Here is a 24,549-nt window from a genome sequence, read left to right as displayed (position 1 = left end):
AAAATATAATGGCAGAATATAGTATTAATGGTAAAACTCTTGGCAGTGTGGAAGATTAGAGGGATCTTGGGATCCGAGTCCATAGGACACTCAAAGCTGCTACGCAGTTTGACTCTGTGGTAAAGAAGGCATACTGTGCATTGGCCTTCATCAACCATAGGATTGAGTTCAACAGCCAAGAGGTAATGTTGCAGCTATATTGGACCCTGGTCCTGGGAGTCCTGAGCTCAGTTCTGGTCACCTCACTACAGGAAGGATGTGGAAACCATAGAAGATGCAGAAGAGACTTGCAAGGATGTTGCCTGGATTGGGGAGCATGTCTTATGAGAATAGGTTGAATGAACTTGGCCTTTTCTCCTTGGAGTGACGGAGGATGAGAGGTGACCTGATAGAGGTGTATAAAATGATGAGAGGCATTGATCGTGTGGATAGTCAGAGGCTTTTTCCCAGGGCTGAAATGGCTAACATGAAAGGGCACAATTTTAAGGTGCTTGGGAGCAGATATGGAGGAGATGTCAGGGGTAAGTTTTTTACTCAGAGAGTGGTGAGTGCGTGGAATGGGCTGCCGGTGACTGTGGTGAAGGTGGATATGATATGGTCTTTTAAGAGACTCCTGGATAGTACATGGAGCTTAGCAAAATAGAGGGCTATGCATGACCCTAGGTCATTTCTAAAGTAAGTACATGTTTGGCACAGCATTGTGGGCTGAAGGGACTGTCTTGTGCTGTAGGTTTTCTGTTTTTATGTTTCTCTGAAATTCACTTGCATCCCTGTCCCACTCTTTGTGGATGGTATTGTGACACAGGGGACAGAGTGCTTCTGACCAACGCCAGTGACTCAAGTACAATCCCAACCAGCAGGGTCTGTGTGAAGTTGGCTTGTTTTCACATTACCATTGGCAACAGTGCTCACAGTCATTATCAAGGCTACCAGTGAATAAGGGCATGTCGATTTTATAAATTAAGCCTCTGTTTGTGAAATCAACCCCCAGCAGGATGTCAGACCCTGAGAAAACAACGACTTCTCTTTGAACATTTAACGTGTGCAAATAGGAGCTACTAAAGTCTTCTAAGGCACTTGACTTGAGCTTTAACATCCAAAATATTGACCACAAGCAACTGAAAGAGGTATTATAGGGCAGTTGATGGCTTTGTGAAAGAGGTACATTTTAATTTGTGTCTTAAGGGGCAAAGATAGGGGGGAAATGGTCAGGATATTGAAGACAAGGACACTGAAGATGGAGCAATTAAATTCAAGATTAACAAGAGATCTGAATGAAAATGTGTGAATACCTCAGAGGGTGGGGAGGAGAGGAAGTGGCTTGCTGTGTTATGTGTGAACGCATACATTCATGGAAGATTTCCTCCTGTGCTATGGATAGTAAATTCATATAGAAACAAAGCATTCTGCAAAATTCGGACGAACATGGTGACACGGTGGCACAGCTATTAGAGAAGTCACAACTCTAATGGCCTGGGTCCAATCCCGACTTCAATCTTCTAGCGGGTTCAATCCCAACTTCTGATAGTGTCTGCGCGGAGTTTGCCTGTTTTCCCTGTGAATGGTTTCCCCTCACATTCCAAACATGTGGGTGTGTAAGTGAGGGGCCAGATCTGGGGGTAGTTGACTGGAATGAGGGGGCCAATAAGAAATGATCAGTGTAAATGGTTATATAATGGTGAAGTGAACTGGGTATCTAATGGCTGAAGGCCAGTTTGTACGCTGTATAATTCACATTTATTTTGAACTTCCAATTCTATACAAATCTCCATAGTATCAAAGGACTTTTACTCTGCAATACTACATGTGCATACCCTCACAGAGTAACGATAACATGAGGGAAGTGCATATAAAAGTGAAGATTTATTTACTTATTTATACAGCACGAGCCTGCGCCTCCCAATTACGACGTGACCAGTTAACCTACTAATCTGTATATTTTTGGAATGTGAGAGCACCTGGAGGAAACCACTCACAGGGAGAACGTACAAGATCCTTAGAGACAGTGGCGGAATTGAACCTGGATCACTGGCGCTGTAATAGCGCTTTGCCAACCGCTGTGCAACCATGCTGCTCCAGTCTACATTTACTTAGCACCCTTCAATCGAATGTAATAAAACACGATATTCAGCAGGACAGGCAGTATCTTTGGTGAAGAGAGCTTGTATGGGGTGTCCATATGTCAGGCGTTCAAAGCCTGGAGAGAGCCTGTAGGTAATAAAAATTGGAAAATTAATTTGTTGAGATACCGCGTAGAATAGGCCCTTCCAGCCCTTCAAACCGTGCCACCCAGCAGTCCCCCGATTTAACCCTAGCCTATCACAGGACAATTTACAATGATCGGTTAACCTACCAACCAACCAGCAGGTCTTTCTTTAGATTGTGGGAGGAATCCGGAGCACTCAGTTGAAACCCATGTGGTCATGGGAAGAACGTACAAACTCCTGACAGGCAGTGGCGGGAATTGAACCTGGGTCACTGGCACTGTAAAGTGTGGTGCTAACCCCTACGTCACCGTGCCACCCCTAAATCATTGAACTAGCAGTATATTTCAGAAGATGTTAAGAAACATCCTTGATGCCCGGGCCTCGGGCCGATGCGCTGTTGTCTTCAGCCATCCTGTTCACCGCTGTCGTCGTCGTCGCTGGAAAGGGGTGTTAGACTGGGAGCCAATCAGCATTAGGATCCACCCCTGCATCAGCGCAAAACCTTCTCTGCCTTCCGATCATCGCATGTCCCAAAGGAAACTACACTTGATCTTAGCCAAAAGGTGTGTAGCCAACAAAGTAATCTTGAATTATAACCACTATGGAATTTATTCTGGATAGAAAGATGGAGGATCTAATTGTTTGCAATTGATTTAGTTTTGAAAGCCCAGTATCCCACTGATCAATAGAGCTAGGCAGATTAATAGTTCGGCATGGACTAGGAGGCCAAAGGGCCTGTTTCAGTGCTGTAACATTCTATGACTCTATACCCTGTTAAATCTGAAGTTACAATTTTTCTACATCGACGCCACTCAATGGCTTCTAGGAATTTATCCTGCTTGGTCTCAAAATAAGGTGGACTCAGTTTTGGTTTGTGTCTTCTGTTCCAGGACAGTACTGGGCCCCTATGGGGTAGACCGGAGAGTACACTGCGTAGACTTTACAGACTGCGAAAATGGTCTGGGTGAGTAAACTCATTATATGTAGAAATGGGCAATAAAGTTTTTAATCACATGACATGTTAGAATTCTTCTTATTAATAAAGTTATCTCCTTCCAGTATTTTTTTTCCTCCTCCTTTCCTCTTCATCTATTCTCCACTCTGGCCTCTTACCTCTTCTCCTTACCTCCCTATCACCTTCCCCTAGGTTCCATCCTATTTCCCTTTCTCTTATGCTGCACTCTCCTCTTCTATCAGATTCCTTCCTCTCCCACCCTTTATCTTTCTTACCCACCTGGCTTCACCTATCACCTTCCAGCTATCTTCCTTCTCCTTCCCCTCACCTTTTTATTCTGGCATCCTCCCCCTTCCTTTCCAGTCCTGAAAAAGGGTCTTGGCCCAAGACGTCAACTGTTTATCCATTTCCATCGGTGCTGCCTGACCTGCTGAGTTGCTCAAGTGTTTTGTGTGTGTTGCTCTGGATTTCCAGCATCGGTAGAATTTCTTGTACTTCTTGATGTCACCTTGTTGAAGTCTCAATTCTGTATTCTGTTCTGTTTGTACAGTTTTCCTATTACAGCATGGGCTGAAATCTCCCATGAATAACTTCCTCTCCTCTGCAACCCTCTGGGAAATCCAGTCACATTTGATCAGCTTTCTCGCTCATCACAAACCTAATTGCTCCACCATTAGTGACCATACCATCAACTGCCAAAGGCCTTAATCTCTCCACCTCTCTTTACCCCCTTAGACACTGCTTAAAATGTCCTCCACTGCTGAAACTTTTGATCATGTTCCCATTATTTACTGTACTGACATCAATGTTTTTTTGGTTAATCCTCGGAAGATTTTTGCCACGTTGAGGCTGCAAGCGGTAGCTATTGTTTCCCAAGGTCTGTCTTCCCATTTCTGGAAATGATCATGGATTTATTCACGGGTAACCTTGATGATGACAGGTTTTGTGACCATGTGGGCCTTGTGAGTGATTGTAGTCCTGTTCTAAAGTAAAACTCCCAGACACCTAACGGAAGACACTGAACGATGCCATAAAAAAAATTTCTCCCCTTTCTAACCCAGAGCTGGGGAGTTGAGTCGATGATCATTGAAGACAAGAAAAATAGGAAATGAATATGCAAATATATAAACTAGAAGCAAGGCTAGGCTCTTCCCCCATTCCCTATGAGTCAATTATAACTTCAAATGCATCTTCCCCTCCATCTGTGATGACCTTTCACCCCTGTGGTTACTACAAATCTATCTAAACGTGCCCTAAAGATATTTAAAAACTCTACTTCCACCATCCATTGAGAAAGAGACAAACAAAACAAAAATCTCTGTCCTCATTTTAAAACGGTGACCCTTAGTTTTGAATTCTCCCACATCCATTTTTTGTTAAGGCCTCTCATGATGATTTTCTTTTAGTTAGGACCTTGCTCACTGCTGTTCTAAACTCCAGTGAGTACAGGCCTCGCCTGTCCAATCGTTTCTCTTAATAAAACACACCCTACAGTGGACCCTTATTGTCTAGACCCCTCTCAACTTGTTGCAAATAAAGGAAGAAGCCAAAGATCGAGTCTTCCCAGTACAAACTCACTGGAACAAGGGAACTATTTTTTATAGTCAAAAAATTCATCTGCTTACATAACCAGAGTTCACGACAGAGAAGACAGAACCAACCATTTGAAAGAATTGAATCTGTTGTTTGCTTAAAACATGAGATCAGAGCATAATTATAACTAGTATGGACACTTAATAAAAAGAAACAGATGGAGGGTGAGCTGGTGCTGTCTTGCCTTGCCTGTGACTGGTTTTGATTCAGAAAAGCATAAAGAGCAAATGAATTAATTCTGTGACGGTTGTTTGGGAGGCATTTGGATTAAGCCCTGCTACATTCTCTCGTTCATTATCTTCCTCCTCTTGGAGGGCACCCTTCTTGTTGCGATGTGTTTATCTAAATGATTTAATCCCCATCACAGCAGGACACTGTAATAAACTTGTCAGTGATGATTCCCACCTCACAATAAAATTCTGTTTCCTTCCTCCCTGTTTTTACACAGTCCCACATGTATGTGTTGTACCCTGCAGCAGCAAGCAATGTTTAAACAGGTTTAGTGAAGTTATTGAATTAAAATCTTGTCCCCTGAGTTTAGTTAGCAGACTGAAACTCTGCAGGCCTGACAGTTTTTCCACAAAATGATAACAAACACTTACTTTCCTTGGCCAGAGAATCATGGTGCAGAAAAGTTACAATAAAATCCTACAAAAGGTAGCAGTTATGGCCCAGTACATTACAGATGTAACCCCCTGGGTCACCTCAGGCTCACTCAGCTCGTTCTCGTCTAGGGGGAGCAGCCTTCGGCCCCGCCAAACTGGGTAATCAGCTGGTGTGGATGCTGTGTGATGTCCCCGCCTCGCCCAAAAACAGACAGTACACCATATGCGATTAAATGAGCACAATTTATAAAGGTTACTAGAACTAATTGATTAATAACGATACAGTATATATGAAGGAAAAGAAAATAATGAAAAGGTGCCAAACTTATCAAAGTCCAAACCACTTCGTGCACAACCGTTGGAGCTCAATTACTGAAGTCTTCTGGCCACCATTCGATCCCCTCCGAACTCCTCGACTCGCAGCTCAGGACCACCCGAAGTGGTCAACCAAGCACATCTATCTTCGTCTCCTCTCCTCGGGGTACCTCCTGGCCTCGGACCCCCCCGCGTGAGGTCCGTTCCTCACCCAGTTTACAGCATCGCGTCCTCTCTCTCTCACCCCCTCACGCCGACCTCCCCAAAAGCCCGCCGACAAAAGCTTACAGACTCAGAAGAAAGAACAACATTATTCCCAATTGGTTTACAAAGGAATACAATTCTCGTTATCAGTAAATTTTAACCCAAACAAGCTTCCAGCGCTCTCTCGCAACAAAGAAGCATTCCTACTTTTAACAAAACAAAGAAGCCATTTTGATTAACATACGTAGTAACAAAGAAAAAGAAGAAACCCCCCTTTACACTCTCCCTCCCAGCAAATAAAAGTCATGTCCTCATGACTATTAAATAACTCGCCCACTCTTCCTGCCAACACAAACGCTAACCCAGGCACAAACAATGACATTGCTTCCCAAACAGTAAACCTCACGCGCTGTTCCTCAGGTGCTACATAGGCCAACTTCTCTGGGAGTTTCCTAACCCTCTGAGACCTCTGTACCCCCTTACCTAAACCCTTCAGGCTCGGACACAACTGGGGATACCTCGGCCCCGCTACCAACTCCTCTCTCAACCTCTCACTCATGCCCCCCACTGCACACAGCTAACCCTCCCCACTACACCTGACTCAGTGGGAGAAGGGCCAAAGGTCTCTTCCTCAATCGAGGGAAAGTCAGCAAAAGGCAGCATGTACCACACATCCAGTACATCATCCTTTGAAGCCGTATTCTTCCTCATGACTTCTTCCAGATCAACTTACAGGTTTTGCACTTCATTTGAACTGTCGATGGTCATCTTCACGTTCCCTTCAAGCTTCCGCTTCCCTCTTCCGAGATATGTCCGCAATTTCTTCACCTCCGCAAACTCCCCTCTCCAGGCTCTCTGTTTGCTGTTGCCCTCAGTCAGACAACTTTCTTCGTTCTCTCCAACTTGTAAGTCTTCACACTGGTTCCAAATCACTTTCTCCAGTCTCTCTGTCTTCATTTCAAACTTGATTCCGTAGAGACAGTCACTCACCAGCTGCGACCGTTGCCAGCCCTGGCACGTTTCCAGAAAACACTTTAACTCTGTAGGTCTCAGCCGCTCCTGCAACAACCGCAATTCATATTCTCCCGAGGCAAATCCAAATACCAGGAGATCATCCACATATGCCAAACTCCAAACACCTCCACATCCCCTAGGGGCCGAATGGTCTACTTCTGCACCTATTGTCTTCCACATGCCCCGCGGGAAGGTTGCAAGGGCTCCAGATATGCCCTGTGGCATCTTTTCGGACCGGAAGAATCCTAGGGAACTTATAACAGCCGTGTTCTCCTTGTCAGCCCCACTCATCGGGATCTGGTAACGTCCACTCCTCAGATCCAGCTCCTTAAACCACTTCGCACCACTCAGACAGGCCATCACCTCTTCGGCCCTCGGGGCCATATTCTGGTCACTGACAGTGCGCCTCTTCAGCGCAATATAATCCACACACACGCTGCCTACGGCTTCAAGGGCCAGTCCCCGCAACCTCTCTCTCACCGAGGTGTCTTCAGCGGTCAACTCCCCTCCCTCGTGGTATTTTGCAGCGTCCACTATGAGGGTCTCACCCTCAGATACTTCCCCCAGGCCGTACCACCACCGGCTCTTGTTTGAATTCGGTATCGGCCCAATGCTGCTACACACGTCCGCACAAGCAGCTCGAAACTCTGGGTGCATCGACAATGCCTCCAAACAGCGCTCACCCGCCTCCTCCAGGCAGGCCCCCAAGTGCACCAGTAGGGTATTGGTCCTCTCCATAACCGAAACGCTGCCCATCTCAACAGTGCCCGGACACATCAGCATTAACGATTCACGAACCTCAGTCACCCCCACATTTGCCTCTAAGAACTCCATTTTCACTGACCAACAACCGTCGTCTGGATAATCACTGGCACTGGTACCCCAAATCTCTAGTGCCCTCAATGTTGTCAAGGGTAAATGCTTCGAATACTGGTTATAAAACAAACTGTACAGCAACTTAACCGGCGCCCCGGTACCGAGGATGGCTTTAACTTGACTTCCATCCATCCGTAACAACACCTGAGTGCGTGGTCCCTCTAAGCCTTCAGGAATAGGGTCTGCGCCTTTCCGGAGTTCCTTGGTACATTGCTGTGAACGTGCTCCCCCAGAGACCCCAAGCCGTTCCCCCACTGGGCCTCCTCTAAGTTTCCCGACACCTCTCGGATCAACTGAACAACTGAGGGAGGAGCTGATCCCCTTGACAGATCCCCCTGGCACTGCAAGCAATTTATCTGCCCCCCTAGCCAAAAGGGATACCCTAAAAACTTTCCACCAATCTCCTGCCACGGATATGATAAGCCCCCCAGCTGCGGCATTTGACTTCCAGTCGAAACAAACGCATTTTCCCACACTTTCCCAGAACTGGCAGCTGTCACTTCCAGGTAATTGTACCAGACAGTTGTAACAACGTCACCAGCCCGCCTACTCAGACTTTCAACCAATCCCTGTCGCTTTCCCTCAGCCAAGCACTGCCACTCACCCAACAACTAAGAGGTCCCCTCCGCCCCTTTAGGGCTGGACATTATTCCAACAACCGGGCGGAGCCCACCATAGCTGGAACATACCCACCAGTCCTTCCCCGCTCCCTTAACAGCTTGGACAGCCCATGGCCCCACCACCATTTCGTCAATGCTTGTCGGAACTCGAACAACGCCCTCCGGGGCACCAACAGCCACCCCACCCAACACACATGCAGAGATAACCAGCAATCGCACACCCGCAAAGGCACACCAGCTGTTCGCCGCAGACATAATTTAAAAAGGGCGATCACACAGCTTCCACAGAAATCAATCCCAGACGAGCCCCCACAATGTAACCCCCGGGTCGCCTCAGGCTCGCTCAGCTTGTTCTCGTCTAGGGGGAGCAGCCTTCGGCCCTGCCAAACTGGGTAATCAGCTGGTGTGGATGCTGTGTGATGTCCCCGCCTCGCCCAAAAACAGACAGTACACCATATGCGATTAAATGAGCACAATTTATAAAGGTTACTAGAACTAATTGATTAATAACGATACAGTATATATGAAGGAAAAGAAAATAATGAAAAGGCACCAAACTTATCAAAGTCCAAACCACTTCGTGCACAACCGTTGGAGCTCAATTACTGAAGTCTTCTGCCCACCATTCGATCCCCTCCGAACTCCTCGACTCGCAGCTCAGGACCACCTGAAGTGGTCAACCAAGCACATCTATCTTCGTCTCCTTTCCTCGGGGTACCTCCTGGCCTTGGACCCCCGCTTGGGGTCCGTTCCTCGCCCAGTTTACAGTATCGCGTCCTCTCTCTCTCACCCCCTCGCGTCGATCTCCCCAAAAGCCCGCCAACAATAGCTTACAGACTCAGAAGAAAGAACAACATTAATCCCAATTGGTTTACAAAGGAATACAATTCTCGTTATCAGTAAATTTTAACCCAAACAAGCTTCCAGCACTCTCTCGCAACAAAGAAGCATTCCTACTTTTAACAAAACAAAGAAGCCAGTTTGATTAACATACGCAGTAACAAAGAAAAAGAAGAAACCCCCCCTTTACACAGATAAAGCTCTCCCCACCAGTGAGCACGTCTACATTGAGCACTGTCATAGGAAAGCAGCTTCCATCATGAAGGATCCCCACATGAGAGCATGGCTTGCGAGACCATGCTCCCTTCTCACTGCTGCTATCAGGAAGAAGATATAAAAGTTGGTACCCCTCAACCATCAGGCTCTTGAACCAGTGGGTAGTGCCAAGTTAGGAAGGAACTTAAGAAATAGGAGCCAGGAGTAGGCCATCTGGCCTGTTAAGCCTGCCCTGCCATTCAATAAGATCATGGACTCATCTCCACATACCTGCCTTTTCCCCATAATCCTTATTTCCCCTACTGGCAAAAATCTACCCAACCTTGTCTTAAATATGTTTATTGAGGTAGCCTCCACTGCTTCATTGGGCAGAGAATTCCACAGATTCACCATTCTGTGGGAAAAACAGTTCCTCCTCACCTCCATCCTAAATTTACTTCCCTGAATCTTGAGGCTATGTCCCCTTGTTTCCAGTTTCACCTACCAGTAGAAACAATTTTCCTGCCTCTACCTTATCTATCCCTTTCATCATTTTATACGTTTATATGAGAGTTGGGAAGGCTTGTGCAGATGAATGATAGGTGGAGGGAGACAAAGGAAGAGGAAAGAAACAAACAATAAATGGGAAAACACACACAAAGTGCTGGAAGAACTCAGCTGGTCAGGCTGCACCTATGGAAAGGATGTTTCAGGCCGAGACCCATCATCGGTTCAGCAGATGGAGCAGGAAGTGGGAAAGGAGGTGTTCGGATGGGAGACAGTTGCTGGAGGGAGATTGGCAGCAACACCAGAGCTGAATTCTGATCAGTAATGGAGACGAGAACAGGAACTGTGATAAATAAAGTAGGTTAGAATGGGAATAAGCTGCCTCTAACGTTTCCAGGCAGTGAGCTGTTAGGATTTAAATGAGGCACAGGCTAAATTAGTGCAGGCCTCTGAAGTCCTGTGTGAGTTACCAACTCTCCATACCATCCTGTTGCCCACAGCAGGCTAAACATCAGGGCCCAAAGACCTGCATCTATTCTAATGCTGGGAGCCACACATTAAGCGATGTCACTCAGCAAAACACATCAGTCAAACCTAATGCAGAAAGACCATTTGAAATCTCTCTTATCTTGGGAGCCCTACTGAACCATTGCCAAGGAAGCCACAGGCGGCTATCAGTATGCCATCTTAACCTCTGACCTCTAATTTCTTGCTTCATTTCCCCTCGCCCACCCACCCACCACCTTCCCCTTCACTTTGTCTCATCTATCACCTGCCAGCTTGGACTGCTACCCCTCCACCCACCTTTTTATTGGAGTATGCTGGCCTTTCCTTCGCATGTTCTACCACCCTGTTGCCACCAGTACAATCTTCTACATGGTGATGTGCTGGGGAAATGGCATCAACATGGGCGATGCCAACAGGCTTAATAAACTGACTATAGAGGCTGGTTCTGTTAAGGAGTCAAACTGGACACACTGGAGGCTGTGGTAGAACAAAGGACCCTACGGAAATTCCCGGCAATTCCGTACAGTGTTTCTCACTCTCTGCATGCCACCTTGGCTGAACAGAGGAGCACTTTCAGTAATAGACTGAGACAACTGCACTGCTCCAAAGAGCGCTATATGAGGTAATTTTACCCTCAGCCATTAGGCTCTGAGTCAACCTGTATCTGGGAAAGTGATGACCCCCTCCTGTTAGACTGTTTGAGGAAACATATTTTCTTGGCAACACGAGTGAATCTGCAGATGCTGGAAATAAATAAAAACACAAAATGCTGGCAGAACTCAGCAGGCCAGACAGACACTACCTCCTCCCATAGATGCTGTCTGGCCTGCTGAGTTCTGCCAGCATTTTGTGTTTTTTAAACTTATTTTTTATTCATTCTTACTTCTTGTCTAGTATTTGTATATTTGTATATCTGTGCACTTGTAATGCTGCTGTGACACTAATTCCTTTGGGATCAATAAAGTATCTATCCATCTATTCTGGCTTCTGCTCCCTTCTTTTCCAGTCCGAATAAGGGTCTCAGCCCAAAACATCAACACTTTATTCCCCTCCACAGATGCTACCTGACCAGCTAAGTCCTTGCAGCATTTTGTGTGCGTTGCTGAAGATTTCCAGCACCTGCAGAATCTCTTGTGTTTATGACCTCCAACATCTATGTTTTTAAACAGGGACACGGTAAAGAGAGAATTTATCTGTCGGTGCTTACAAGTAGAGGGGAGAGGGCTCGGAGAAAGCTGTCCTCCTTTGGAGTGGCTTGCAGCAAAGCATGTTAGGAAATCTCTTGTATAACAGCCTCTGCACATTTGCACAACCTCCTTTTTACACCAGGATGGCAGCTATAAACTGAATCTATAACCCCTCCCTATTTGTGAGAGTCAGGTTGTTTCAATTGGTTAAACTCTTTACGCTTAAATCTTTACTAATCCTCTCCCTGATCAGCTGGGCAGTTTGGCTTAGTCTCACCATGTGCCCTTTCGACATTAGGACGCACATGACTTGCCTTTACATTTGGATGGTTTTAACAACGCCCCACTGTTCCTGTCTGTGTTTATGATGCCTTTATTAACCCACAGGTGGCTCTGCTGCCATTTATGCAAACATTGCCCTCTTGAAATCTGTCAGAGACATTGATTCTTTGGAAAAAATTTACTTGTCAAGTCAAGTCACTTTTTATTGGCATTTCGACCATAACTGCTGGTACAGTACACAGTAAAAACGAGACAATGTTTTTCAGGACCATGGTGCTACATGAAACAATAGAAAAACTACAGTGAAACTATGTAAAACAACACAAAAACTACACTAGACTACAGACCTACACAGGACTGCACAAAACAGTGTAGCAGTACAATAAATAATAGGCAGTACAATAAAGACAATAGGCACAGGAGAGGGCAGTAGGTTAGTATCAGTCCAGGCTCTGGGTATTGAGGAGTCTGATGGCTTGGGGGAAGAAACTGTTGCACAGTCTGGTCGTGAGAGCCTGAATGCTTCAGTACCTTTTGCCAGATGGCAGGAGGGAGAAGAGTCTGTATGAGGGGTGCGTGGATGCTTCATAATGCTGTTTGCTTTGTGGATGCAGTGCGTAGTGTAAATGTCTGTAATGGCGGGAAGGGAGACCCCGATAATCTTCTCAGCTGACCTCACTATCCGCTGCAGGGTCTTGCAATCCGAGATGGTGCAATTTCCGAACCAGGCAGTGATGCAGCTGCTCAGGATGCTCTCGATACAGCCCCTGTAGAATGTGATGAGGATGGGGGTTGGGAGATGGACTTTCCTCAGCCTTTGCAGAAAGTAGAGACGCTGCTGGGATTTCTTTGCTATGGAGCTGGTGTTTGAGGGACCAGGTGAGATTCTCCACCAGGTGAACACCAAGAAAGTTGGTGCTCTTTACAAGCTCTACTGAGGAGCTGTCGATATTCAGCGGGGAGTGGTCACTCCGTGCCCTCCTGAAGTCAACAACCATCTCTTTTGTTCACATTAAGAGACAGTTTGTTGGCTCTGCACCAGTCTGTTAGCCGCTGCACCTCCTCTCTGTAAGCTGACTCGTCGTTCTTGCTGATGAGACCCACCACGGTCGTGTCAACAGCAAACTTGATGATGTGGTTTGAACTGTGTATTGCTGCACAGTCGTGGGTCAGCAGAGTGAACAACAGTGGACTGAGCATGCAACGCTGGGGAGCCCCCGTGCTCAGTGTGATGGTGTTGGAGTTGCTGCTCCCGATCCAGACTGACTGAGGTCTCCCAGTCAGGAAGTCTAGGATCCAGTTGCAGAGGGAGGTGTTCAGGCCCAGTAGGCTCAGCTTTCCAATCAGTTTCTGAGGAATGATTGTGTTGAATGCTGAACTGAAGTCTATGAACAGCATTTGAACGTACGTGTCTTAGCAACTATTCACTTGTTCAAATGTTGCCCAAGATGAAGTTGGCATCAGAGTCATTTCTACAGAACCTAATTAACCTTGAATCCATCATCATGTCATTATGGAAGCTTACAGTTCTTCCATCAGACCTGCCCTGAAGGCTAGTTAATTCAGGACTCAAGCATGATACATTTGTAGAGCACATTTTACAGCCTGAAGCATGTTAAAACATAGATTAGTAGAGAACAATACTGGCCCTTCAGCCCATGGTGGTGTGCCAAACTTTTAACCTATTTCAAGATCAAACTAACCCTTCCCTCTCGCATCCTCCTTCGCTTCAAGGAGAAAAGCTGTACCTCATTCAACCTATCTTAATAAGACGAGCTCTCCAATCCAAGTAGATTCCTGGTAAGTCTCCTCTGCACCCTCTCTAAAGCTTCCACATCCTTCCTACAATGAGCTCACCGGAACTGAACATAGTACTCCAAGTGTGGTCTAACCAGAATTTTATAGATCTGCAATACCACCTAATGGTTCTTAAACTCAATCCATGGAATAATGAAGGCCAACACACCACGCACCTTCTTAACCACCCTATCAACCTGCACAGTAATGTTGAGGGATCTGTGGATGTGGACTCCAAGATTCCTCTCTTCCTCCACACTGTTTGTGTTGGCGCATGGCCTAGTGGATAAGGCATCGGTCTAGTGATCTGAAGGTCACTGGTTCGAGCCTCAGCTGAGGCAACGTGTTGTGTCCTTGAGCAAGGCACTTAACAACACATTGCTCTGCGATGACACCGGTGCCAAGCTGCATGGGTCCTAGTGCCCTTCCCTTGGACAACATCGGTGGCGTGGAGAGGGGAAGGCTTGCAGCTTGGGCAACTGCCAGTCTCCCATACAACCCTGCCCAGGCCTGCGCCCTGGAATCCATGATCTCACGAGACTAACGGATGCCACACTGTTTAGAATCCTGTCAGAAATCTTCTACTCTGCCTTCAAGTTTGGCATTTCAAAGTGTATCATTTCCCATTGTTTTGGATTGAACTCAATCTGCCACTTCTCAGCCCAGATCAGCATCATGTAAATGTCATGTTATAACCTATTACAGACTTCTGCAATGTCCACAATCTCTCTCTCTATCCCTCGCTCCCTCTCTCACTTTCTCTCTCTCGTTCTCTCTCTCTCTCCTTTTCTCACTCTCCCTCACGCTCTTGCTCTCGAGGGAAGTTCTTCACTCAGAGGGTGGTGTGAGTACGAAACAAGCTGCAGCAGAAGTCGTGGAAACAGGTTCGATTGCAAGATTTAAAAGAAGTTTGGACAGGTACATGGATGGGAGAGGTATAGAGGGCTGCGGTCCGGGTGCAGGTCGATGGGACTAGGCAGAATAACAGTTTGGAGCAGATAATATGGGCCAAAGTGCCTGTTTCTGTGCTGTCCTGCTCTATGATTCTATAACTTCGTAAGTAATTGGTTAGACACCTGATCGCAGTTCTGATTTCCCCCTGGAATCTGCCCCCTCCCCTCCAAGCCACTGTTAACCCTGCAATGACCGAGGGGCTTCCTCCCATGTTGCACAGATATATGGCTAGGTTTATCACGTGGTGGGCATGCTATGTTGGCGACGGAAGTGGGCGGCCCAGCACCATCTTTACTGATTTGATATGACGAAAAGCAACACATTTCAGTGTGTGTGTCAATGCTAGTCATTATAAGATCTTTATATTCTAACTGAAGTATACTGCCATCCCATTATCGTCGCTGGGCCAAAGCCCTGGGCAGCATTGTGGGTACAGTATACCCTCGCATCAAGAACTGCAACTGTTCAAGGCAGCTCTCCACTTTCTCAAGAGCTATTAGGGAAGGACAATTAAATGCTGGATCAGCCTGTGGAGTTAATGAAGAGTATCTCCACGGACAGGATGTGATTACTCTGGAGAGGGCACATAGGAGACTTACAATGATGTTGCCTGGACGGGAGCAGTTCAACTACAAGGAATACCTGAACAGGCTGGGTTTGTTTATCACGGAGTGGAGGAGACCCAGGGGTGACCTGACAGAGATACACAAAACTATAAGGAAGACAGATAGAGCAAATAGTACGAATCCTGTTCCCTTGGTGAGGTGTCTAAGACAAGAGGTTTTAAGTTTAAGTTCCTGACGAAGGGTCTCAGCCCAAAACATCGACAGCGCTTCTCCCTATAGTTACTGCCTGGCCTGCTGCGTTCCACCAGCATTTTGTGTGTGTTGTTGTTTGAATTTCCAGCATCTGCAGATTTCCTCGTGTTTGAGGTTTAAGTTGAGAACTGGGAGGTTGAGAGGGGGTTTGAAGGGGGATTCTTTTCACCCAGGGAGTGTTTAGAATCTGGAGCACATCGCCTGAAGGGGTGGCAAAGAGAGGTACTCCCACAACATTGAAGAAGCACCCAGATAAGCGCTTGAATTGTCAAAGTATAGAGGCTACAGACCAAATGTAAGTGGACGGGATTAGCTTTGATAAATATAATGGTCAGATGGACAAGTGGGCGGAGGGCCTGTTTCAAAGTTAAAAGTAAACTTATTATCAAAATATATATACTATATAAATACTGTAAGGCAGCCACAAAACAAAGAAACCCAATAGACCATCAAAAACAATGTGCAAAAAAAAATGAAACAATAAAAGTAAGCAAATAAAATCAGACCTGAAGTTCACAAAAGTGAGTTCACAGCCAGTGACAGCCAATCCAGGAGCCCGTTAATTGCAGGCCATTGCCTCGGTTCAGCACAGGGGACAAGAAAAACTCGCGAGCAGAGAGATCAACACCAGAGATTCTGCAGACGCTGGAATTCCGAGGCAATGGCGTACGACCGGAAGTCTATGAGAATTCGTTAAAGGAGTTTGTGTCCTTATTCTCAAACTGAACTTGCTGATGCGACAAGAAAATCCAAACAAGCCAAGTCACCTCAAGAACAGTTCAGTAGTAACGCTTAGATATTAAATGTTGTAGTCCTATCAATATGTGGGCCGACAGGACCAGGCAGAATAACACTTTGGCACAGACTAGAAGAACTAGAGGGCTTGCTTCTGTGCTACAGTGTTCTATGACTCCATGAATATGTACACAGAAGACATCACCGCACTGATTGTTTGACGATGATTAAAATGTCTTTGCAGGAATTAAGGTTATTGGAGGAGTGAAGGAGCTGACTGGGGAGGAGCATGGTCTGTATGTGAAGAGGATTCTGCCTGGTGGCCTTGCTTCAGTTGATGGTGAGTGATGCTTTCATTGATGGTTTTTATTATTCATCCACTGTTCCACTTCCACCGTACTGCAAGATGGGGATGATTTTCTGCAAACATTTATAATTATGTAACAAATAAATTCTCTTTAACATGCTTGTCACTGATGGACCATAAGCAGAACTAGTCCATTTGGCCCATTGAGTCTGGTCCGCCATTTCATCAATGCTGATCCATTTTTTTCTCTCAGCCCCTATCTCCTGCCTTCTCTCCGTATCCCTTAATGCCCTGACCAATCAAGAATGTATCAACTTCTGTCTTAAATATACATAAAGACTTGGCCTCCACAGCTGCCTGTGGTGAAGAATTCCATATTCACCACTCTCTCATTCCTCCTCATCCCCATTCTAAAAGGACACCCCTCTATTCTGAGGCTATGTCCTCTGGTCTTAGATTCTTTTACCATTTAAAAAAAAAAACATCCACTCTATCAAGGCCTTTCACCATTCAATAGGGTTCAATGAAGAACTCATTCTTCTGAGTTCTAGTGAAATCAGACCGAGAGCCATCAGATGTTCTTCATATGACAAGCCATTTGATCTTGGACTTGTTTTCGTGAACTTCCTTTAAACCCTCTCCAGTTTCAACACATCCCTTCTAAGATAAGGGCCTCAAACTTGCTCACATTATTCCAAGGGAGGCCACGCCAGTGCTTTATAAAGCCTCAACATAACATCCTTGCTTTTATATTCTAGTTTTCATGAAATGAATGTTAAAATTACATTTGCCTTCCTCACTACAGACTCAACCTGCAAACTAACCTTTAGGGAATCCTGCACGAGGACTCCCAAGTCCCTTCGCATCTCAGTTTTTTTGTGTTTTCTCTCCATTTAGAAAATAATCAACCCTTTCATTCTTCTACCAAAGTGCACGAGCATACAATTCCTGACACTGTAATTCTATCTTCCATTTCTTTGCCCATTCTCCTAATCTGTCTAAGTCCTTCTGTAGCCCCTCTACTTCCTCAGAACTACCAGTCGCTCCACCTATCTTCATACTTTGTAAGTCTACAAACTTTGCAACAAAGCCATCAATTCCATCGCCCAACTCAGTACATGGTGATAATGAATGGGGGCAAGAGGCCCTAGGTATAAAAGAAAAATGGAGGCTTGGTAAGGACTCCGTCATTTGTTGAAAATTGACCTCAGGTTCCTGCACCGAACACATGGACACTGGATTTAATCCTCAGTGTGATCTTCCCCTACAGGCATATGCAACCTACCCCTGTGTTTCTCTAAGATCTCAAAGAATATGCTGGACTTCCTTTGAGTTAAGGATCCCAGATATGTTTGAGGGGTTCATTTGGGACTGAAGTGGGCAGCACGATGCTTTACAGTACCAGTGGCCCGGGTTCAATTGCTGCCACTGTCTGTAAGGAGCTTGTACATTCTCCAGCTGACGGTGTGGGTTTCCTCCCAGAATCTGGTTGATAGGTTCATCAGTCATTGTAGATTGACCTGTGATTAGGCGAGGGTTAAATCAGGGGTATCTGGGCAGCATGGCCCAAAGGGCTGGAAGGGCCTATTCTGCACTGTATCTCAGTGGATAAATGTTTAAAAACATTTCCAGCTCTTTACCTGCAGAAGGATTCCTCTTCTGATTGCATGGACACCACAGACTATAAAGTCATTGAGGGATACAGCACAGAAACAGGCCCTCAGTTCGCTGAGCCTGTGCCAACCATAAACCACCTATTTCCATTAATCTTATTTCTTTTGTTCACCCCCCATTCTTCATCCATTCCTCCCAGATTCTACCACTCACCTATACACTGCAATTTACATTGGCCAGTGAACCTACCAACAAGTACATCTTTGGGGTGTGGAACAGGGCAAAAGTGCAAACTCCACACAAACAGGATCTGAGGTCAGGATGGAACCTGGCCTCTGCCCCTGTGAGGCAAAAACTCCAATAGCCGTGATCCCTGGGCATCCAGGCCTTGCATCCTGCCCCTCTCAGATACCCGAGAGTACTGGGTGGAAAGATCTCATGAGGTGACACCAAACATGACAATGGAATCACATAGGCTGATTCTGGTCATGCCAGGTGTGAGTCCTGCCTATAATTCTCCACTGCTATAGGTCAGGACACTGTGCAAATATTTCTGAAATTGCATTGCCTCATTCTCTCCAATGTCTCAAAGTGTTAGGCTTTGGCCTAGAGTTTTGCCAGCAGATTAGCTGCAAATGCTCTTGAGAGCTCCACTTGGACCAGAATGCTGTTGCAGCAGAATGCTGTTTCAAGTTCAAGTCAAGTTTAAGTTTAATTATCATTCAAGCCATACGTAGATACAGCTGAATGAGACAACATTCCCCTGGGGCTAAGGTGCAAAACATTTGAAATAGCAAGCAAACATTCAAAAATAGTAGGTAACATCATTCAAAATAGCGAGAAAAGAAACCTGCTCACTCAAAAAAAAACATATATATCACCCAAGACCCTGAGCGGCAATGTCCAGCAATCTATGGTACAGTCTCCCGGCAGTGTGCAGATGCATGCAATCCAGCCTGTCGTTCCACTGCTTGAACACGAGAGGGCAGCACTGATGGGAGGGGTCAGGCCACAGCCGAGCTCGGACGCGACACTGTAAATGCTTACGCGTCTCTCACCTGGTCTGCAGCAGCAGGCAAGCCCAGGGTTTGAGACTTATTTCTTGTTACAATTGAGGCTACACAGCTCCCATGTCGTCTGTCCGTCTGCCAGACAAGGGCAAAAGGCCCACGGCAACTTACATTATCACTGTTCAACAGGGTCTTGCGATTATGAGTGAAATGTCTGAGGCAATCTCTCCTGGTTGTACTGCACCAACTCCGTTGTTTCCGAGCAGCGGGCAGTAACACAGTCTGCAGCCAGGTCAGCTCCTCCCATATCCTGGCCAGCTCCTTCAACGTCTTGGCTGGCCCCTTTGAACCTCAGCTGGCTCTGCCGCTGACACCAATCCAGCTACTCTGATCTATGAGCAGTTCACTGATGGAGTAGCCCTGCAGTTCTCAATGTTCTTGGAGTAGAATTGTCTTCGTATCATAAAAAAAACAAACTTTACAAAGAAAGTAGCATATTTGGTTGGCCCTCAAGAGGCTGTTGTGTTCACACTTGCTGCTATCTTACCAGAAGTATCTCTCCAGCCAACATTGGTCATCAGAGGACCAACATCTGTCTCAGAATTGTTTATCAAATGACCAACTTCTTTCTCAGAATTGTTTATCAAATGACCAAGTTCTGTCTCAGAATTGGTCAACAAGTGACATACATCTGTCTCAAGACTGGTCATCAAATGATCATTGTCTGTCTCACATTCTCCTCGATGCCTCTGAGTAAGTTGGTTGCTAGCTTTTAAGAACATATCCCTAGATTTTGAAGTGTTCAGGAGTAGTTTTGGCTCTATCCATCTCTCCTTAGAGTTCAAAGACTAAATGATCTTCAAGTGATCAATAATGAACTTCTGCAGGTGTCTATAAACCAAGGGTAGGCGAGCAAATATTGGGATACTACGCTTATCCGGCCCGTGAGAAATTTTTCCTTATTCTGAGTGTTTCACATGACCACACTGATGGACATGCATGGCGTCTTGTTACACTGGCCCCAATGACGGGAAGGCAGACCACCTTATTAATATGTATTAGATACTCTCCATGCACGCGCTGGTTTTCAGATGGGATCGTTCAAATTTGTAAACAGAAACTGTCACTGTGTTTTAATAAGAAATCCACACTAAATATCCTGATATTTACATGTGCTACGATACTTGTTGAATAACTCGCGTTTCGAAATAAAATCGAAGGAAAAAATGCCAATGGCAACGAATGCAAAACGCAGGAAGGTAGACACTGAGTGCCAAAATTTCCAAGACACTTGGACACTAGATTACTTCTTCATCGAGCAAGCTGGGAAACCAGTTTATCTCATTTGCCTAGAAAATGTTGCTGTGAAGAAGGTGGCAAATATCAGGCGACATTACGAGACCCGCCAGAGTGGAAATTTTATCAAGTTTACTGGGCAAGCAAGGAAAGATGAAATTGAGTGAATGAAGGCTAGTTTATGGAAAACAAACGTCAATTTTTGCCAAGAAAAGCAGTGAAAATGAAGGAAATACCCATGCTAGCTACGAAGTCTCAAAACGTATTACAGAAAAGATGAAGCCTTTCATTGTTTGTCCTAAAAAGGAATCTTCATTTGCATCTGTCAGCAAGAACGATCACACGGCGAGTTGAAGAAATGTCAGCAGATGTTGAAAGTTGTTTTCATCTTGTTTTGCTGATTTTCGCTTGCATGCAAATGAGTTCAAGCTGTTTGCTACTCCATTTGATGTGGAAGTGTATCAGAAATTTTTCAAATGGAATTGATTGAGATGCAGTGTGATGACATATTGAGATCTAAATTTCATTCTGAAGATGTGGCAGTGCTTGACTTCTATAGAAAATATATTCATCCAAGTGGGAAGTATCCTAACTTAGCGGACCATGCAAAAAAGATGGCATCGTTGTTTGGCGGCACTTGTCTGCGTGAGCAATTATTTTCAAAAATGAAGCACACCAAGAACCATTTGAGTACAAGATTGGCTGAGGCCCATCTGGATAATGTTCTTGGCATCAACAAGTCTGACACCCAATATTGAGAAGCTTTCAAGCAACAAACAGCATCAAGTTTCACTTTGATTTATCAACTGTTTGTATTAAAATTTTCTTTTTTATTATACTTAATTTACCACCATTCGATGCATCATGTTCATATGTTTTATGTTTAAAGATTCTTTGTGTCCTTTTAATAGATTCAAAAGATGCCTTGATTGAAATAAATTGCAACTAAACTGAGTTCTTTACTAACTGGCATCCTTGGTTAAGCACAAATGATTTTCTAGCATGCGTTATTCATTAATTTGAGGCAAAACATAACTAGATGTATTTAAATGGATAATTCCCATATTTTAAGTTTTTTATGGCATTTATCTGGCCCACTGTCTGCTCATTAATACGCGATCCGGCCCACAGAGGCAAAAAGGTTGGTGACCCCTGCTATAAACCAATATGAGAATGCATTCTAAATGTTCTACATCGTGCTCTTACTCTTAAATCTCTAGGTCGCCTGCAACCCGGAGACCAGATTCTTGAAGTTAATGGTGACAGTCTGGTGGGAGTGACAAATGAAAGGTAGATATTTTAAAAAAATTGTTGTGTTATATATAATTTTATCTGCTAAACATCCTACTCCAATCTATCAGACATGAAATTTATATACCGTGCGTGTGTGTTAAGTACTTATTGCAATAGTTTTTTTGTTGGGATATCCCGAAAGGGACAGAAAAGATACCACTTGAATGCTTTGCATTGTCTAAAGCATATTTTGATTCACTATGTCTAAAGCAAACCGAAACCACCTTTAGTCTGTACTACTAAAAATCAAATTGTTTATTTACAACAAAAGGTAGGAGTCAATTTTAGAAAACCTAGCATATTTTTTTCCTACAATTACACACTTAGTGCAGCGGTCGTGGAGCACACGGATCCCTTCTTTGTAGAAGTCGGCATCTTGGACCTCCAGAAGTGGTCCACAGCGGGGTGATTGATAAGTTCGTAGCCTAAGGTGGAAGGAGATGAGTTAATAACTTCAAACTTTCTGCATTTTCACTCAGAGAGTTGATCTGTATGTGCATGTAACGAGAGCTGTATAACTCATCTCCTTCCACCTTAGGCCACAAACTTATCAATCACCCCTGCTGTGGATCACTTCTACAAAGAAGGGATCCGTATGCTCCACGACCGCTGGACTAAGTGTGTAAATGTAGGAGGGGACTATGTTGAAAAATAAATGTGCTAGGTTTTCTAAAATTGACTCCTTCTACCTTAGGCCACGAACTTATCAATCACCCCTTGTAGTTCAAAACAAGAAGTTTTAATAATCTTTGTTAGTAGCTAGTAATGTAATTATCCCCCCTATCGGTCTCATGAGCAGGATAAAACTGACGTTTTCCTACTGCCGAACCATAAGCATCTCACAGGCTAAATTCCTTTTAAGGCCACTTTTAGATATATTTAAACCTTGGTTCACCTGACTCTGTGGTGGAGGCTCAAGGCTTTAAATAACATCTGACAACATTCTTCCACAGAATGGGGCACCAAAACCTTCAAATGAGTCATTCATGTTGAAGCAGCTCTGCCCAGCAAGGTGTTACGCAACAGCACCTCAGAAATGCAAAGTTTGCTTTAGTTTCCTCAGCCTGCTTAGTTGATAACAGAAAGACTGAGCAAGCAGGGCCATCGCTTAGAAATCTAGAAGAATGTGAGGTGATCTTATTGAAAGATATAAAATTTGAAGTGGGCTTGAACAGGTGGGTTTAGTCAAGACATTTCCAGGACAATGGGGCAGAATCTTATAACGTGGAAAGAAGTCCTTCGGTTCACGGTGTTCATGATAGTCATTGAGTGCTAATCTATACTAATCTCATTCTCCAGCTTTCCAGCCATTTCAGGTGTTCAGCTAAATAATTCTGAAGTGTTGTGAGAGTTCCTGGCTCCACCACCATTTTGGGAAGTACCTCATTCAATTAAGATCTTTAATTTCCTAATTATCCTTAGCAGCTTTAAAGTTTAGAGCTATGGTCATTATTTCTGAAATGCTCCCCCACTGACACTTCCTCCACTTAATAGAGTTACCGTATAGTGCAAAAGTCTGAGGTGAATATATAGAGCTGGGGTGCCTAAGACGTTTGCAGAGTACTGTAGTAATTTTATATATTGCACTGTACTGCTGTGCAAAAAAACCTAATTTCCATAAGCCCATAAGATACAGGAGCAGAATTAGGCCACTTGGCCCATCAAGTCTGCTCTGTCATTCCATCACGGTTGATCCAATTTTCCTCTCAGCCCTGGTCTCCTGCTTTCTTCCCTTATCACTCCATGCCCAGACCAATCGAGATTCTATCAACCTCTGCCTTAAATATACATAAAGACTTGGCCTCCATAGCTGCCTGTGGCAACGAATTCCACAGACTCACTACTCTCTGGCTAAAGAAGTTCCTCCTCATCTCTGTTCTAAAAGGACACTCCTCTATTCTGACACTATGTCTTCTGGTCTTAGACTCTCCCACCATAGGAAACATCCTCTCCACATCCACTCTATCAAGGCCTTTCACCATTCAATACGTTTCCATTAGATCACCCTCACTCTCCTGAATTCTAGTGAAATGACACATGTGAGTGATTATAAACCTGATTCTGATACGGGTTTCTATTGTGAACTGAGAATGGGAAGGGGTCAGGGAGAGGGGAATCACGGTTGGGAAAAAGGGAAGGGAGAGGCAAAGGAACAGTAAGCATCAGCAATACTCTGTAATGATAAATAAACTAATTGTTTGGAATAAAATAACATTGCCCGGTGTCTCTGGGCAGGGTGTGCCTGCACTTACACCATCTCCCGCCCTGCCACTCCTCTGCTGCCTGTCTTACACCCCTCCCGTGGCACTCTACCCCCGCCATTCCCAACATCCTTTGCACCTACCAGATTTACAAACTCGTTTTCAGCTCCACGTTGACAAATACAGTACTGTGCAAAAGTCTTAGGCACCCTAACAATATATGTGTGCCTAAGACCTTTGCATAGTATTTCTAAAGATTCAGCTCCTTTCTTCTCTGTGATATTATCCACATATTTGATCAAAAAACTTTCTAGGATGTGCTTTAAAAATTTCACCTTCTGTCAGAGTCTCAAAATAAAGCATCATCCACAACAGGTTTTCACTATTTGTCAACATGTGTGACAATAATAACCCAATATCAATACACCAAGATGAGGAGGGTATTTTTAATATTGTTGTTTATATCTTTTTCTGCTCCAGAAATCTGAACCATTAAATATGTTCAGGGCTGATATGGTCTGATTTTTGAAATACAGGACAATTAAGGGTAATGGGGAACAAACATGAAGTTAGTAGCAGGTGGAGTTAACAATAAGACCAGTCCTGATCTTATTGTG

At 44.8% G+C, this 24,549-nt stretch overlaps 1 protein-coding gene across 2 annotated transcripts in view; it reads left to right on the top strand.

Moving 5' to 3' along the window:
• LOC140735378 (syntaxin-binding protein 4) overlaps positions 1 to 24,549 on the top strand; it is a 120,562-nt gene that overhangs the window by 23,345 nt on the left and 72,668 nt on the right. For both annotated transcript variants that reach the window (XM_073060363.1, XM_073060362.1), the window contains 3 exons: positions 3,098 to 3,171; positions 16,456 to 16,551; positions 21,659 to 21,728. In XM_073060363.1, the coding sequence (XP_072916464.1) occupies positions 3,098 to 3,171; positions 16,456 to 16,551; positions 21,659 to 21,728 (240 nt within the window). The remainder of the gene's footprint in view (positions 1 to 3,097; positions 3,172 to 16,455; positions 16,552 to 21,658; positions 21,729 to 24,549) is intronic.

Source organism: Hemitrygon akajei, chromosome 11 (assembly GCF_048418815.1).
Source record: "Hemitrygon akajei chromosome 11, sHemAka1.3, whole genome shotgun sequence".
Classification (NCBI taxonomy): domain Eukaryota; kingdom Metazoa; phylum Chordata; class Chondrichthyes; order Myliobatiformes; family Dasyatidae; genus Hemitrygon; species Hemitrygon akajei.
This window is presented reverse-complemented; position numbering and strand designations above follow the sequence as displayed.